At 37.8% G+C, this 15,234-nt stretch overlaps 1 protein-coding gene across 4 annotated transcripts in view; it reads right to left on the minus strand.

The window, feature by feature from the left end:
- LOC113034749 (contactin-associated protein-like 4) overlaps positions 1-14,821 on the minus strand; it is a 95,061-nt gene extending 80,240 nt beyond the window's left edge. For 2 of the 4 annotated variants that reach the window (XM_026189730.1, XM_026189731.1), the window contains exons 1-2: positions 785-929; positions 285-577 (exon numbers count right to left, since the gene is read on the minus strand). In XM_026189730.1, the coding sequence (XP_026045515.1) occupies positions 285-519 (235 nt within the window). In that variant the 5' untranslated portion in view covers positions 520-577; positions 785-929. Of the gene's footprint in view, positions 1-284; positions 578-784; positions 930-14,803 lie in introns of those variants that run through there. The other 2 variants (XM_026189729.1, XM_026189728.1) reach the window with 2 other exon arrangements.
- Positions 14,822-15,234: the final 413 nt, after the last annotated feature.

The following is a 15,234-nucleotide window of genomic DNA, read 5'->3' on the forward strand; positions in this document are numbered from 1 at the left end:
AAGAAATTGTTTCTTGTTCGCTTTTCCCAACTCCATGCTTCATGCACTGGTTCCCAGTGCCTTCTTTTAACCGAAACAAAATCAATGAAAAGATTTGAGTGCATTTTCCCAAATCCAGATATTGTTTTTGTAAAAAGCATGTGAAACAGCAAAGTTAGTTTTTATGGATGACACACAGAATGCAAAATATCTGAGAGCTCAAAAACTCCAACTCCAAGGCAAATGAGCTACTTGTATTAATGCAAACTGCAAAACAACTTTACATGACATCTCATTCTACTCACCAGCTTTCACTGCCCCATACAAGCTGAATAATATAAGGGCGACATGTGCATTAATTCCCAGGACTGTTTTACTCCAGAGATCCATGACGAAGTGAAACGATGCTGAAGAAAAGCACGGGGAAGGAGGGAGACAGTCTGCCTCTCCACTCCTCTTTACTTCAGTCCTCCAGACTCTCTCACTCCCCAGATCCCTGATGAATTTTTTTGCTTCTGCGTCCAACGTGCTTACCAACATCCGCCTGGCTCCAAAGAGATAGCACCAGAAGCAAGGCTGCTCTCTGTTTGGCTGCACTCTGCAGAGTGAGGGGAAAGAAGTAAGTGAGGGAGAGAGGCACACAGTCAGAGAGAGAGAGAGCGAAAGAGAAAAAGAGAGAGAGAGAGAGGAGTGAGAAAGCTTTCATTATGTCACAGCGCCAAAGCAAGGTACTTTAGTCATTAAGAGGACTTAAAGAAATTCTAGTGTGCTTGAATCCTTTGGTGGAAAACTATGGAAAACCCACTGCAGGCTGGGCTATTGTGTTCCAGCAACATTTGAGAAAAAGAGTCATCTTAGGTCCCACTGGGCTCGGGGCTCCTGCTCACGGTCTGTTTGTAATCCAACAGTTCGGGTCCAGTGGTCAGTGACGGGATCCCCAGCACAGTTACTCAGTCACTGCAAATCAGCCAAAGCAGCACAGTGAAGGATGATACAGGAATTTAAAGGATGACTTCAAATTAAAGGTCTGATTCTCAGCGCTGTTACTTTAATCTTTACTCTGAGCGAAATCTAGATCCAGAAACTGTCCCAAAAATACATGAAAATATTTTTATGGCAATAAATGCAACATATGCACCATAAACTGGTTAAAATAAGGTCAATGCACAAATATATAACCACTTTGAACATACAAGCTAATCACCATCTGTATTATTTTCCAAGTATTTTAGTCAATCAGCTTTAATCAATGAAGAATTATAATTATAATGAGTTTACGCCCTCTTGTAATCACATCCAAAGATTTTAGCACTACACTGGCTTTGGTTTGACAGTATAAATTCCTGCTGGCAATGAGTGCTTCATAGCATGAAAACAGAAGTCCTTTTAATTAGGTCTGAAGTTGTAATTTGCAAGTATTTATATACACTAGTCCGAACTCCTCCGACATCCAGAACAATTTATTCTCTGCTCATGGAAGCTAGAAATCAAAATCTAGGCTTCAAATTTTCTTCATCTCTATATTCATTTGATACATTCGAGTCCAAGCATGGAAAAATCTAAACTCCAACCAATTATAAACAGATATAAATATTTATTGCTTCTAAAATGTATATGGCAATATGGCAACAGCTTTAAAATAGTAATAAAAAAAACTGCCAAATCGAAACAATGCTCTTGGATTGTGACAGAAAGTCTCAGGTATTGTTTTTTTTTCTTCTCGCCACCTCCAGTCTTTGTACTCAAACAAAAAGACAAGAAAAACAGGCCTGATAAAACACCACCTGTCTTAAAAAATACTCTTTATTGTTCACTTGAAAAGTCCGACATTGCTGCGCAGTCATCTGTCATTTGAAACCAACACATAATGAGGAGGTGAGAGAAGTAATTTCTCTGTCTAAATTGGGTTTTCACACATTGATGTGAATACTGTGTAAATAGCTCACTTCTTCTGAATGAAGAAGTAGATAATACGGCGGTCTTTGTGGCATTATCACAGTTAATATAACTATTCCTGGATCACGTCACTGTGCTTGTTTTATCTGCCATGATGGCTTACCATGCAGCCACTCAGGAATGTGAGAGAGGCTTTTCAGGAGCAGGGAGGCAGGCTGCATATGAATGAGTAAGCACTGTGACAGAGAAACTAGAGATACGGGCTGAAGCTGCCTGCATCTTATTGAAGTGTAATTTTAGTTTTAAACGTTTCTGAAAGTGAGAAGCTGAAACCCACTCTCATCCTATCACGCACAAAGAACATGCATTGGGTATTCTGAGTATTTATATGTCAGCAAAAAGGTCATTCAGAGTCAGAATTACATTTATTGGCAAGCTTTTACACAAAGAGACGTTGGCTTGGTGCCGTGCAAAGAGTGGTACAGAAATGGAATATCCAGATGTGGTCAGATGTTTACATAAAACCATCATGAACATGAATGTCATGGTAATTTGGGGGGTTGATTTCTGTTCTTTCAGGGTGGAATGATTGTACAGCATGCACCTTTAATGACTTTAAAATGACTTTTAAAGAAAAGAATTAGGTTAACAAGTTTGAATTTAGTTTGGATTTTCTCTAATCCACACAGGCTTAAAACTCTACGTATAGCCTCAAATATATGCATACACTCATTAAAATATTTGAATAAATGGTACTGAAGAGTCCAAAGTATCTTTTAACTTCACAAGACCAAGGCCTATTAACGTCACACTAGTGATTATGATAAAGTAAGACTAATAGTTTCTCTTTGCCAGAAAAAAAGTCAAAAGCATTCGTTCTGATTGACCAATACAATCAGAACGGAGAAAGTCCAGCAAACTCGGTGAACAGACAGAGACAGAAGACAGAGAAGAGATTTAAGTTGGGATAAAATTGAGAGGATAAGAGAAAAGTTAGGAAATTGGTTAGGCTGATCAGGAATAATCCAAAGTCTCAAGCCTGCCATGCACTGGAAATTGTTGTAACACGAGCATCACTGTCCACAATGAAGCAAGTTGTAGATGGACTAAGAGGGTGGAAACCAAGCTTCCCAAGTCTGGAGAAAAGTTTAATGGTGAGAGGGGAGGAAGATTGACAAGAAGACAAGACACAGGAGTAAGGGTGAAGCTTCATAATCTTAACAACCTGCTGTCAATAATGGTAACCTTCATGTCAAGCATGGTGATGGCAGCATCATGATCTATAATCTAACAAACCATCTTAAATAAATTCTACCAATTTTGCTAAGAAGAGTGGTTAAATCTCCAGCCTTTATTATGACAGAAGCTTACTGACTAAAACATCTGGCAAATATTTATACACTTTTCACTGAAACACTAAAAACATCTGATTGAGGTACAACTTGCAAAGGGACAGATAAAGATAAGATTCAAGGAAGTTTTTGAGCCTGGATGCATGTTTTTGACAGCAGGCAGGGAGATGTGCAAAATGTAAGTGAAAGCATGATCTGCAGAGTTTCTAATCAAACTAGTGTGTAAAATGTTACAGCCTGAGCAAATAAGTGTGTTATCGTAACACATCACCTATGTCCTGACCAATGGTAGGTTTGCGAGTGGGGTGTAGGGTATGTTAAGAAGTCCAATGCATGAGGAAGGAAAGTGCTCATGTGCCATGAGGAATCTGTCCTGATGAACCCTAACTGCAATCTCCAGGGGGATGGGTGGGAGAGCACGCTTTCTTATCTCAGTATCCCGGAGGTGTGCAAGCAATAATTACCATGCATTAAGCTTATCATTGCTTCATTTCTAAAAAGCATGACATTTCCAAAAAGTTTCTACTCTGCATAGACTTTATAAAGTGACAGGATGACACTCAGTGCCCTGTAGGGTAATGACCAAGCTGACTGTAAATATTTCCATGGATAATATTTACTCAGCATTTTCAAATATTTCTGTGTGTCATCAGCAGATTCACTGTGTAAATACTGATGTAAAAACCATCTAGTGATTATCCATCATTTCAGTGGATCTTTGAAAAATATGATGATTTTCTTCTTTATTAGGCCACCCAGTGATGCAGAAGGTCCTGGGCTCAGCAGACATCTGTGGGCCTTTGTACTGTGGAAGGAAGCTGGATAACCCAGAGAGGACCCATGCAGGCACAGGTAGAACAGGCAAATGCCATGCACAAAGGCATATGTGGTCCCTGGGCAAATGAAACTTTACAATAACCAAGATACACAACAAAAACAAAAGCAAATTCAGTATCTTACAAAGGTGAGCTAAATGTGACCACAGATCTGGTTTGCCATCATACATTGTTTGTGTAGAGGATGTGTAGAGGTTTCTTTCATTGCCATTCGTATGCTATTCCAATATTTGGTTCCCTTTACTGAGAGCAGTTTGTCTAAATATGCTGCACCTATGAAGCAACTAAAACATCTGGTTAATAAATTCACTTAATTAATTTATATTTTTTATTCAGATTGAGAGCTGAGAATATTTTTTGATCAAAACTAACAAATACAGTATTTTGTACATAATGCAACAAACGTATCATCCATTCGATTTCTTGTGGTACAACTGAGTACAGCCTTTTCCAACCTAATTTACTTAAGTCACATATTAATAGTGTTCCTTTAAGTAGATCTTTGCTAGTTTCTTTTTCCTGCTGTTTCATCCTGGATGCAGAATTATTTTTTCATTTTTGAATCAACAAATCTACCATCTGGGTTATAATGTGAAAAATATTTTTCGACCAAACCATGCCATTTTTGCTCTCTTAGAAAAAAAAATGGTATAAATTATGCATGTTCCTATAGTAGTTGACTGGATGTCATTTCCAAATCTGCCTGGTGGCAACTCAAACAGCTAATGAATTCCTATGAATTGTATCAAAGTGAAAATAACTGAGATTACTTTGACATTGTGTTTTTGGTGCATTAGTGCTTATTTTGCCTTGACTTTGTCCCTCTGCTTTGCAGCTGTATTTGAGGCCCTCTGAAGCCACGTGTCAGGGATCATTTATTGAAATCGTTTTTATTGTTGCATACCAAATAAAGCCCACCAATGACTGATGTACTCGCACTCTGCTTCACTTCACTGTCTGTGTAAAGATTTTGTCTTTGGGGAAAGCTAAAATTCATCCTGTTTTTTTATATTTATTATTAACTTGCCAAATGTCAAAACAGGGAAATCCAAGACTTTTCTCACAGTCTAAACTAAATATGAATTTTGTGAGGTTACAAATGTATCCTGTTAATGGTACAATCGTATGGGTTATTGACACTATTATCATGTTGTTGTCAGGCATCTCTTAACATTTTTCTCATATGCACTGTTATTGGTTTAAGTACTTGGACATGAAATAAAAAAAGGGGAAAAATATTGTATGTCCACCACATTTCCATCACTGACAACGAGAGCTGGAGCCAATAAATACCCATGACCACTGCAGAACAATCTGATCCAGGAATTACTGCTGATTTTACCCTGTGTAATGACGACCAAGGACAGTTTTTAATGGTGGTCAGTGTTTTGATTTTGCTTTTTGCTTTTTTGCGGTTCATTGTGAAGTGGGTATGAGTGGTTACAGGGTAACAGTGATGTATGGGTTGTTTTCCTAATTACAATTACAAGTGTTTATCATAAATGTTAGGAAGAGATGTTAAGTGTAACTTCCACTGAGAAAAATGCTGTCAGTTTTGAAGTATTTAGCAAATGCAGAGCTGTTTTTTGGATTTGCTTGGAGTTAGATTTTTTTGCTGAGCAGAAAATGTTATTTATACATAAATAAAAGCATGATCTTTTAGTCAAGGTCTAGTGATAGCCATGAAATGGTAAGCATTTAAACCGGTGATGTTGCTCTTTTTCTCTTCATTCACTGCATTACGAAAAAAAAAGAAATTCACAGATTTCTTTGTTAACACCTTAAAAGGGGGAATAGTGTTGGTTGTTAATGTTCAGTCTTTGGTCACCTTGAATATTAATGAAAATTTATCCTGCAACAAAGAAACTGACTTATTTATGAGGGGTATCTGCAAACCACTGGCATGCATTGTTTATTTGGCAGCCTGGAGCACTTTCTTGCAGAAAAGTGCATCTTCACTTTGGTAGCAGCAGTGTTTGCCTAGCTGATTATTTGTTTCAATTGAATGTGCAGCTAATTCTTAAATAATATGACTAAGAGCACTTTAGGTAGAATTCCTCTACATGGAATGCTGCCATGGCTAATTTCACAGAAGTGGCTGTTTCCACTATTGACTTCACTTTTTTCACTTTCATTACTGGCCATGAGAAATGCTTGGTTTCTTTGTATTTCAGCTGAACTCCAAAACAGCTAATGCATGAATAATTTTAATAAACATTGATGAAACAGACTGATTCATACAGCACTTGTGTTTCTTGTTTTGAAAAATCAATGTCATCCATGAAAACTGTGTACATGCATAATGTAAGATTTGGTAGCTTAGCTTTCAGTCAACCCTAAGAATGTGGAGAAAACAGAGGTTGTAATACAAGGGCAAATTAAAGTACAACAGGGCCTCAGGGCTCTGACTTTTTCAAGGCAATCCCTTCCCCCCATTCACTTGCATGACAGAGCTACTGCACCGCTCAACCTACCAAAATATCAGCCACTCTAAATTTCCATATATTAATGCCCCAGCAATCAATCATGACAGCAGATTAATTTAATGACTGTCACGGCACCAAACACAAGTCAAAAACTGATTATGAGACCACAATGGAGCATGCATAAGAAAGAGGATAGTTCCATATCAGTCCAAATAAACAGCATATCTGTCTGTGAAGCTGATGAAAACTCTGGATACTCTCTATGTTATAGAAATGTATCCAATCAGCATTGTGCACTCCTTGTTACTAGTCTACATATGGCAATATTTTGGTGTACGCTTTAATGTCAAAGTATGCATAATAATGTAATTACTGCTACAAACACACAGCCCACTGTGAGACTGGATAATAAAAAAAATCATAATAATTTGGCATGATAAAAAAATATTCAGATATAAGATAAAATGCCTGTGATGGAACCAAGGGCTCATCCTGAGGACGGTCACTGTGTAACAACAAAAAGCTATTTGAAACCTCCATGTTTGACAGCTTACCTGTCACAATGTTAGACAGCTGTGGATAAAACCCAAGCTGCTTCTCTGCAGAGACATATGCATAAATCAGCACAGCTCTCTTACTTCAGAGATGCTCACACTGATCCTGCAGAGATTTAATACATTCAGAAGAAAAACTGCTGCAAACACCTGGAAGCAGACCGTTTCACCTCCTGTTAGCATTTTTTGTCTTCTTCACTTTATATTAAAATTTTAGATGCATTTAAGTTTTTATAAGATTTGAAACAATATTTTTCCACCACTTTGTTTCGGTTTATGGGGTGCGTTTCTGTTACCCACAGTCCAAATCTTCCCACAATCCAAAGACAACTGATGATTTTAGAGTGGCTTTGTGTGTGTTTGTTTGTCCCTGTGCATATGTGTGTCTGTGTTAATCCCATGACAGGCTGGGCACCTGTTCAGAGTGTGTCCTAAAACAGCTGGGATAGGCTCCTGTGTCCTTTAGTTGGATAAGCAGAAGAAAATGGATTGATAGTCTCCCACAATTGCTGATTTCTGTCCTTAGTGAATGAAGGTTCAAAAGCATTAAAATAATCTTCGCATGCTTCAGGCCACACAAAACTTTTTTCTATAAATCTCACTAGTGTGTCCCTGCGTGTTCATTTGGCACGAATGTCTAAGCTGGGCTATTTGCAAAAAAGTCCCTATTACATTAATATGTTAACTTTCAATTGGATAAGATTATAAGCAGAATCAGCCGGTCACTACTGATTAATGATTTTAAAGGTTGTGACATCAAACAAACAAACAAAAATCTGCAGTCGACCACCCGAGCTGCGATCTTTAGCTGAAAAACTGACTTTCATATTTATTGTCTGGCTGTCTTGCTGATTGAGTGACTGCTCTTACACTTCCCAGACATATGACAGCTGATTTGTTCTTGGTGGCTCCGACCTCAGTGAGCAGTGGGGTGAATGAAAGCATGTCCTCTAGTGTTCTGGGGGCATTTAGGCTCAGGCTGGGCTTTTTCACGGAGCTGCTGGGTATTGACCGGTTTGTGAAGCGTGATATTAGCTGCAAGTCTTTGAGCCAAGATGCCTCAGAGCCTTAACGATTTCGGAGCAATGCTTACCCATCTGCAGTGACTGACAGGAGCCACTCAGCTGGAAGAAAACACCACTTTGGGGGTGTGACTTTTACTAGCTAGAGAACAGGATAAGTGCCAGAGGGTAAATTTGCTTGGGACAGAGAGGACGTACTAAACCATGCAACATTTATTATAACATGAATTTAAATCAATTCAGCATACGGTTCCTTTTGTTGTATGCAAACCACTTCAAAACAAGCACATTTCTTGCAAATAAGATGTGCCTGTACCTGCTGAGGCTACATTCACCCTTTATTTACTCTGTCATTATCCAGCGAGATGAGGATCTTGCAGCCAGAACTGGTGCTGAGATAATATGGAGTTGAGTCAGAGGGTTTGATGATAGGAAAGACCTTAGTTCAATGTGCAACTCTGGGGAGACAATGCACATCAACCTTAGCTTTGCCGTTTATAAAAGGAAGTTTCCAGCAAGGCAAAAATATACTGGAAGAGATGTGGATAAATCTCACCAATAACCAGCAAAATTAGTTTAAGGATTTCTCACTCTATCTGACCTGCATTGCTGTTAAGAGCATTCAGTCAGTGAATCTGTCATTGTGGTGACCTCTGACCCTTATAGTGGGTTTGTTTAGTGTATAATCTGTTCATAAAGTTGAATTCTTTCTTCCCCCACCATTAGGCACAGGAGCACTATAAAGTAAATATCCCACATATGAGGCTGCCATTTCATTTCTCAGCGAGTGCTCCATTAAATTTATGTAGGCGACAAAAATCTCTCTGAAACGGCTCGGCAGATTTCTCAATCCTGGCTTATGATGCAGTGATCAAGACCAGGGACAACGATAACCTCTGGTTTCCTACCCACTCTCCATCCACATCCAAGCTAACAATTCTCTCTCTGTCTACCTCAGCTCTTTGTCGTCTCTTCATTTGTGTCTCTGACGTCCTTTTTGTCTGTCACTGCCAACACCAATTTCCTTTCAGACAATCTCCTGCTGACAAGAGCTGTGTTAATCTGAGTAAACTGATTTTCACTCTTACAGGAGGTAAAGTACAGCATGCCTTCCTTTTTGTTATTTTTGTAACCTCTGCAAGTTGCAATTAACTCTGAAGTGTAAAGTAACATATGTTTATTCATTTCTTTCTTCTAAAACCAACCATTTCAACGGGGTTTCTCTGTTCAGGTTCAGTCGTGCTCACAGTGATAATCTCCTAACTTTTACTTGAGGAAATAGCTCCATTACTTGGGTTAGCTACATTACTTTTCAAGTCAAGATATGACGATCCAATATTTCTATACTTGGATGACTGGATGGTTAAGTTCTGGGTTTTATTTTTGCTGTTTACATTATTTCAGTGTCATTAAAGACACGTGAAATCCTTAATTTTTCATTCAAACTTGACAATAAAAATACATTTTTAAATTTAGGACCTTCAGTGATCTCGTATTTAGGATAGGACGTTTTTGTCATTTGAAGAATGAAACTTTGAATTCATTGCCTTTCCACATGTCTTGATTTGCAATTGCTTGTGCAGTGCACCATAAATTCCTATTGCAGTTTCTCTTATTTTACTTTTTTATATTACCTGCAAAGATCCTATTAGTCCATCCTACTTTATATTTTCATACATTCTAAATTATATTCAGCTGTTGTTTTCAACATCATTTGCCAAAAAGGAATGATTGATCAAATAATATTGAAAATAACTATATGAATCTAGGAGAGATACTAATTTGTGATTTATATTCCTTTTCCTCAGTGAAAGTTTGTAATTAATCATGTATTTTGCTAAAGTAATGTCATTAAATGAAAGCTGCTCATAAGTAATTCTTAAGCAGTAAGCCAAATGTAACTGTGTCTTATTGCATACACAGCTTCCTAAAGTAGCTCTTCTTTTAATTATATGAACCTTAAGCTTCTTCCTGTCAGCCAACAAATGACATAATCTCAGTAGGTAACTCTGCAGCTTCATCTTCTAAAATTTACATAGCTTTGTGAAGTGTTATGAATACATTTTCATCTCAAATCCATATCAGTCACTGAATCTGTGCACATTTAATCATTTGGCTGATTGAACTGCCTGCTGCTGGCAGTTTATTGTGGTAAACCAGCAGTGTATGGAGATGACGAATTAATGGAGAGCCTAACGGCATTACAGGATGGTAATGGAGCTTTTTTGTGCATCAGTGGTTCCAGGTTCACCAGGCTAATGGGGTATTACTTATCTAAGACAGCGATGACAAGTAATGCGCTATAGAGAGATGTGAGAAGGACAGGATGAAGCATGTAGGAGACAATAGGAGGGTGAAGAAATGCAAAACTAAGAAGGGAAAACAGAGGAAATGAGACTGAAGCATTATCTGGATACTGTTTCTGTTCTCACTTCTCATAAGTATAGTTAACGTTTGATGACACTGATGTTTGGTTTTAATTGCAGTCAACTACTCATTGCCGTTGATCAATTGCAATATAAACCCAAAGCAGAAGGTTAAGGATCTGGTTGTGTGGAATATTAAACTAGATGAGGGGAATAGTGTGATGACCTTCATGGAAACAAAACCAAATGCTCCACACTACTTTCAAACTGAACATACTCTGTGGTCTGGCAGGATGATGCAAGGTGGTGACCGCCAGACCTTCTGTCTTTATATTTGTTTACCTACATGTTTAGTTACACAGGGAGTGGGTGGGGGTGACTATTCTACTTCAGAAAATGAATCTAGCCCCTTTAGACGGGGTGAAACCTGAAACCTTGAAAATGCAGAGGATAAAGCTTTCTGACATTTTTTAATGTCGTACTTTGAGTGAAAACAAAAGCAAAAAGCAGTTGTAAGAGACAGAGGTTTGGTCTCTAGTTCAGCTCCAGGAAGAAAGGTGGGACAGAATGACTCGGAGAGCAGGTGACTTTGCAGCCTGTGCATGGAACACAGAACAGACCTAGAAAGCTGTGAACCGTCCAAAAGAGACTTTGCTAAACCTTCCTGATAGGTCAAGTGTATCCATGCTCTTTACAAAGTGCACAATGTTGAGTTTGTGTGGTGTGTATCCAGAGGAGCAAAGAAAAGTCAGGTATTCACATGTCAGCAGCCTGTCTATCATTTATACTGAGAAGAATGAACTGCTATGGAAAAGACTCAAAGACCTTTCTAGTGGCCAAAAGCTGTGTGTGTGTCCTGCTTCTTGCTCCCTTGCTTCATATATAAGACAGATTTTATTGATTCTCACTAGTGAAAATGCCCCTAAATGTCATTTCAGACAGGCTCACAGGTATTCAGAATCAGAATACTATTCAATCCCTGAAGAAATTATGTGCTCACCGTTGCTCCAAGTAAGTAGGGACAGTAACTAAACTATATTAAACAATACAACACATTCAAAAGTTACTAAATGTAACAAAATAGCTCTAATTATAAATATCTCACTATTAGACTGTAGTAGCTGTTAGACTGGAGGACCAAATGATAGGAATGATTGCTCAGTTACAGAAATCTATTTTGTTCATCTTGGTTCTGGTCTGAGACAAATTACACACAAAATGAATATGTTCTGCGTAATGTCAAAGACAAAATATTTCAGACATTTTCATTTTCTGTAGATATTCATATATTTCGAGTTTCAATATTAAAATACATGTTATTCAGTGTCACACTCCTAATATCAGCCTGGATATTAGAGTAAAGAGTCCCTTACCATAAATGCACTCGTAACTTAGGCAGAGCCTTAACCTGTTTGTTTTAACCACAATTTAGGTACTGCTACCATTTGATTACACTATACAGTCTTCAGTTGTTTTACTTGTGTGGCAGTTTTGGACTTTGCATTGTCTTTTTGTTGTGTTTCTGCTCACTGTTGCACTGAAGGTCGTCATGTGGGCAATTTTTCACCCGAGCTAAAATTAATTTTAGCTGCCTGCCTCTACCTCTGTCTCTCTCTGTCTGTTTGGAGGAAGAGGATGATAAATCAGATAACTAAACTTTTCCTTTTGTCTGTGGGGCCAAAGACACTTGCAGTGGTAATAATGAAAAAATTAAATAAATAAACAAAAAAAACTTCATTTTTGCTGAAGTAAGACTAACTTATTTTAGTGCAGTGTCATCAGTTATGCTGAATTGTTGTTTCGTTTTTGCAGCTTGGATTGTTTTGTTAATAGCTCTGGAGTTAGCACTTTGCTTGACAGTCTTAGCATAGGCAATGTTTCACAACTATGACAACGTCTGCTATCAGAACATATTATTTTATTTTATTATTTTTAGAATTGTTCTACCAAATCTTGGAAACACACAAACAAGAAAAAAAGCATTTTTTATTTATTCTAAATAAATGCTTTTTTTTTTTTTTTTTTCAAAAACATAGTTAGGGTTAGTTAAGACTGAGACCTCCTATGTTAAATGTTTTTAAAACTATTTTACCATTATAAAAATGGAATAAAGGCATTTTGAGGTGGGCACTTTTTGATTTTCTTTGAAAAGGATTAACCTGAAACGCTAATGACCTGCTGAGCACATGAGAGATGAGCACACGGAAGAGACAAGAAGCTACATGATAAACAGAGATCACTGAACGTCAATGAAATTCGGCAACTTGAAGTGACGGGAAGAAAATTAATAGTGGAGTAAAGTCGATCGGTAATAGGTTAAATTAATCTGAACTGTGAGCTTCAGGTTTGAGGCCAGCATTAGGAGCAAAGGATACTGTTAATTGAAAATATGTCATCTGAGCAATGACAGCATGGAATGTTAAATAGAGACCAGCTGTCTGCTAGAGAGCAGTTTTATACATAGACAGGGTTTCAAGAGTGAAGATAAATTTATGGTCATATTGGCTCCGACAACACCAGAAAAAAGGCAGTTTATCAGCAGTGGTATAGAAGTAGAAGTAGAAGCAGGAAGAAAAGATATCAAGTTGTGGTTTTTTTTCCCCAGTTTGCTCTTGAATGTCTGTTCCAGAACATCACCTATCAAGCTGTTGCAATCTGCAGTTCATGAAAGCCAAAATGATACCAAAGCCTGGTGTGCACCAGCACTTTTGGCCACGGTCCATGAGAGTCACAACAACAAGAACAAACTGGGCTTACGTGTAAGAGAGACTTGTTAAACTTGCATTCCCTGCACGGTTCGGTCTGTGTATCACAAGGCCACCTCCATATCTGAAAAATGAAGCCAACAAAGTGGCAAACACTAAAGGCTGGTTCCAATCAATCACCACAGACCCCCAAGCTAAAATGCCCAACTTTATAGCACAAGAAATTATTACTATTATTAAAAAAAACTGACAGCCTGTTATAGTTTTGGCCTCTATTGATAGTTTCGCCCATTATAACAACTGATCTAAAAAAAAAAAAATCAGTCTCTATAATTGAATAAGGAGTATTACCACACTGATACTGTCTCCTAACATGGGCAGCTGGAGCCAGTCTTTTAGGCCTCATTCACTACTTTGAGTCATTAAACCTGCTGATGGTGCCCTTTGGAGCATTCTAATGGTCCACAAAGCACTAATGAGTCAATGTGTGCCTGTGCATTTTACACATATGGTTTATGAATAAATCTACAGAACATAACTGTAACTAAATACACCGTTATACTGGTGTTCATGTGTGTGTATTGTCCAGTTATTACTCATGGTGTAACAGAGAGTGGTACAATAGATAAAGGATATCATGGTGGGAAGGTTAGGATTGGTGGGAATTTTTGCACACTTGGTGAAAGTATAGACATTCTATACTTTAAGTAGAAGTACAAGCACTACTGTTTATAAATACTCCAGTAAAAGTACTGATTTAACTTCTTTACTCAAGTAAAAGTAAAAATGTACAGTCTCTGAAATATACTCAAAGTAACAAACTAAAGAGTAGCTCTTTGGAAGATGTTTCTATCTTTGTGCAAACCTAACACAACATTTTGCCATTAAAACATTATAATAAGAAAATATCAGTAGATAAGAATACAAACTTCAGTCTAACTTTTTTTATTCTGCTTATAATCAGCTTGAATCTGAAGAAAAAGAAGAAAAATAAAAAATATCTATTTTCTGTTGCTTACACTGTAGAGGGTGACTTTGCCTCTGAACAGCAGTGAGTGGGATTCAGCAGATGGGGGAACCCTAAAATTGGTTGTAATTGCTCAGTTTGAGGAAAAGAATCACAACTCACAGTAATTTATATTGAGAGCTCGAGTAGATTTTCTTAGTGCACAGCTGACCTGCTGCTCTTTGTGGATGTACACAACTGAATTTAACCAGATGTCAGCAGATGTTTCATGAGCTGTCCTGGCTGATTTCCATCCTCTACACTGACAGTACACTGTTTATGCTGTCTTTTTTCTAGATGGTATGAAGGTGGAATTCAGTTGATGAATATAAGCATCATCAGCCAAAATTCATATTTGCTACACTACATCTGCTACACTTGATGTAATCTACCTCTGACCATGAAACCAGTGCAGCAGCCACACACTGCAGGTCAGTGCAGGATAAACAGATTAGATTAGTTTAGTCTACTGTGATGGACTTAAAGTAAAGAACAGAGTATTTTCATGTTGCCTTTAAATAACAGTTAGTCTACTTCAGTTTGTTTTGCATGTTTCACACTATGAAAAAACACAATGTCACATGTACAAACCCAATATCTGATTTAAAAACATGAGGACTTTAAATTTCCAGTTTATTAAACACCACTGAGCAGTCCTTACCTTTAAATATAACATCTCTTCTTCGTCTCCTGTCCTGTCTTTCTAAATTTCTCCATCTCTAAGTGAAGTTCAGTCTCTTTCTTTTCTCTCCCTGTGAAATACAGCAATTGGATCTTTAGCTAGCACACTGTCAGACAAACTCTTTGTTGAGCTGATAGAAATGTTGCATTTTAAATTACCTAACACTTTTAAAAAGTCACTCCCTTTATGTTTGCTCTTCTTTTATAGAGTTAGCCAGATGCTGAGTTGTTCAGGTGCTGTGGCATAAAACAGGCAAAAACAAAACATAAAACACCATCCCACTATAACCCCTGACTTTGACACACATCATCTCTTTTTAAGCGACATCTTCTGGTGATTAATAAACGAACATGAGTGCCATTCATTTGTTTCTATTTGGGCTCAAATCAGTTTGATGTTCGAAGGCTTGA

The sequence above is a fragment of the Astatotilapia calliptera genome, chromosome 13 (assembly GCF_900246225.1).
Source record: "Astatotilapia calliptera chromosome 13, fAstCal1.2, whole genome shotgun sequence".
NCBI classification, from domain to species: domain Eukaryota; kingdom Metazoa; phylum Chordata; class Actinopteri; order Cichliformes; family Cichlidae; genus Astatotilapia; species Astatotilapia calliptera.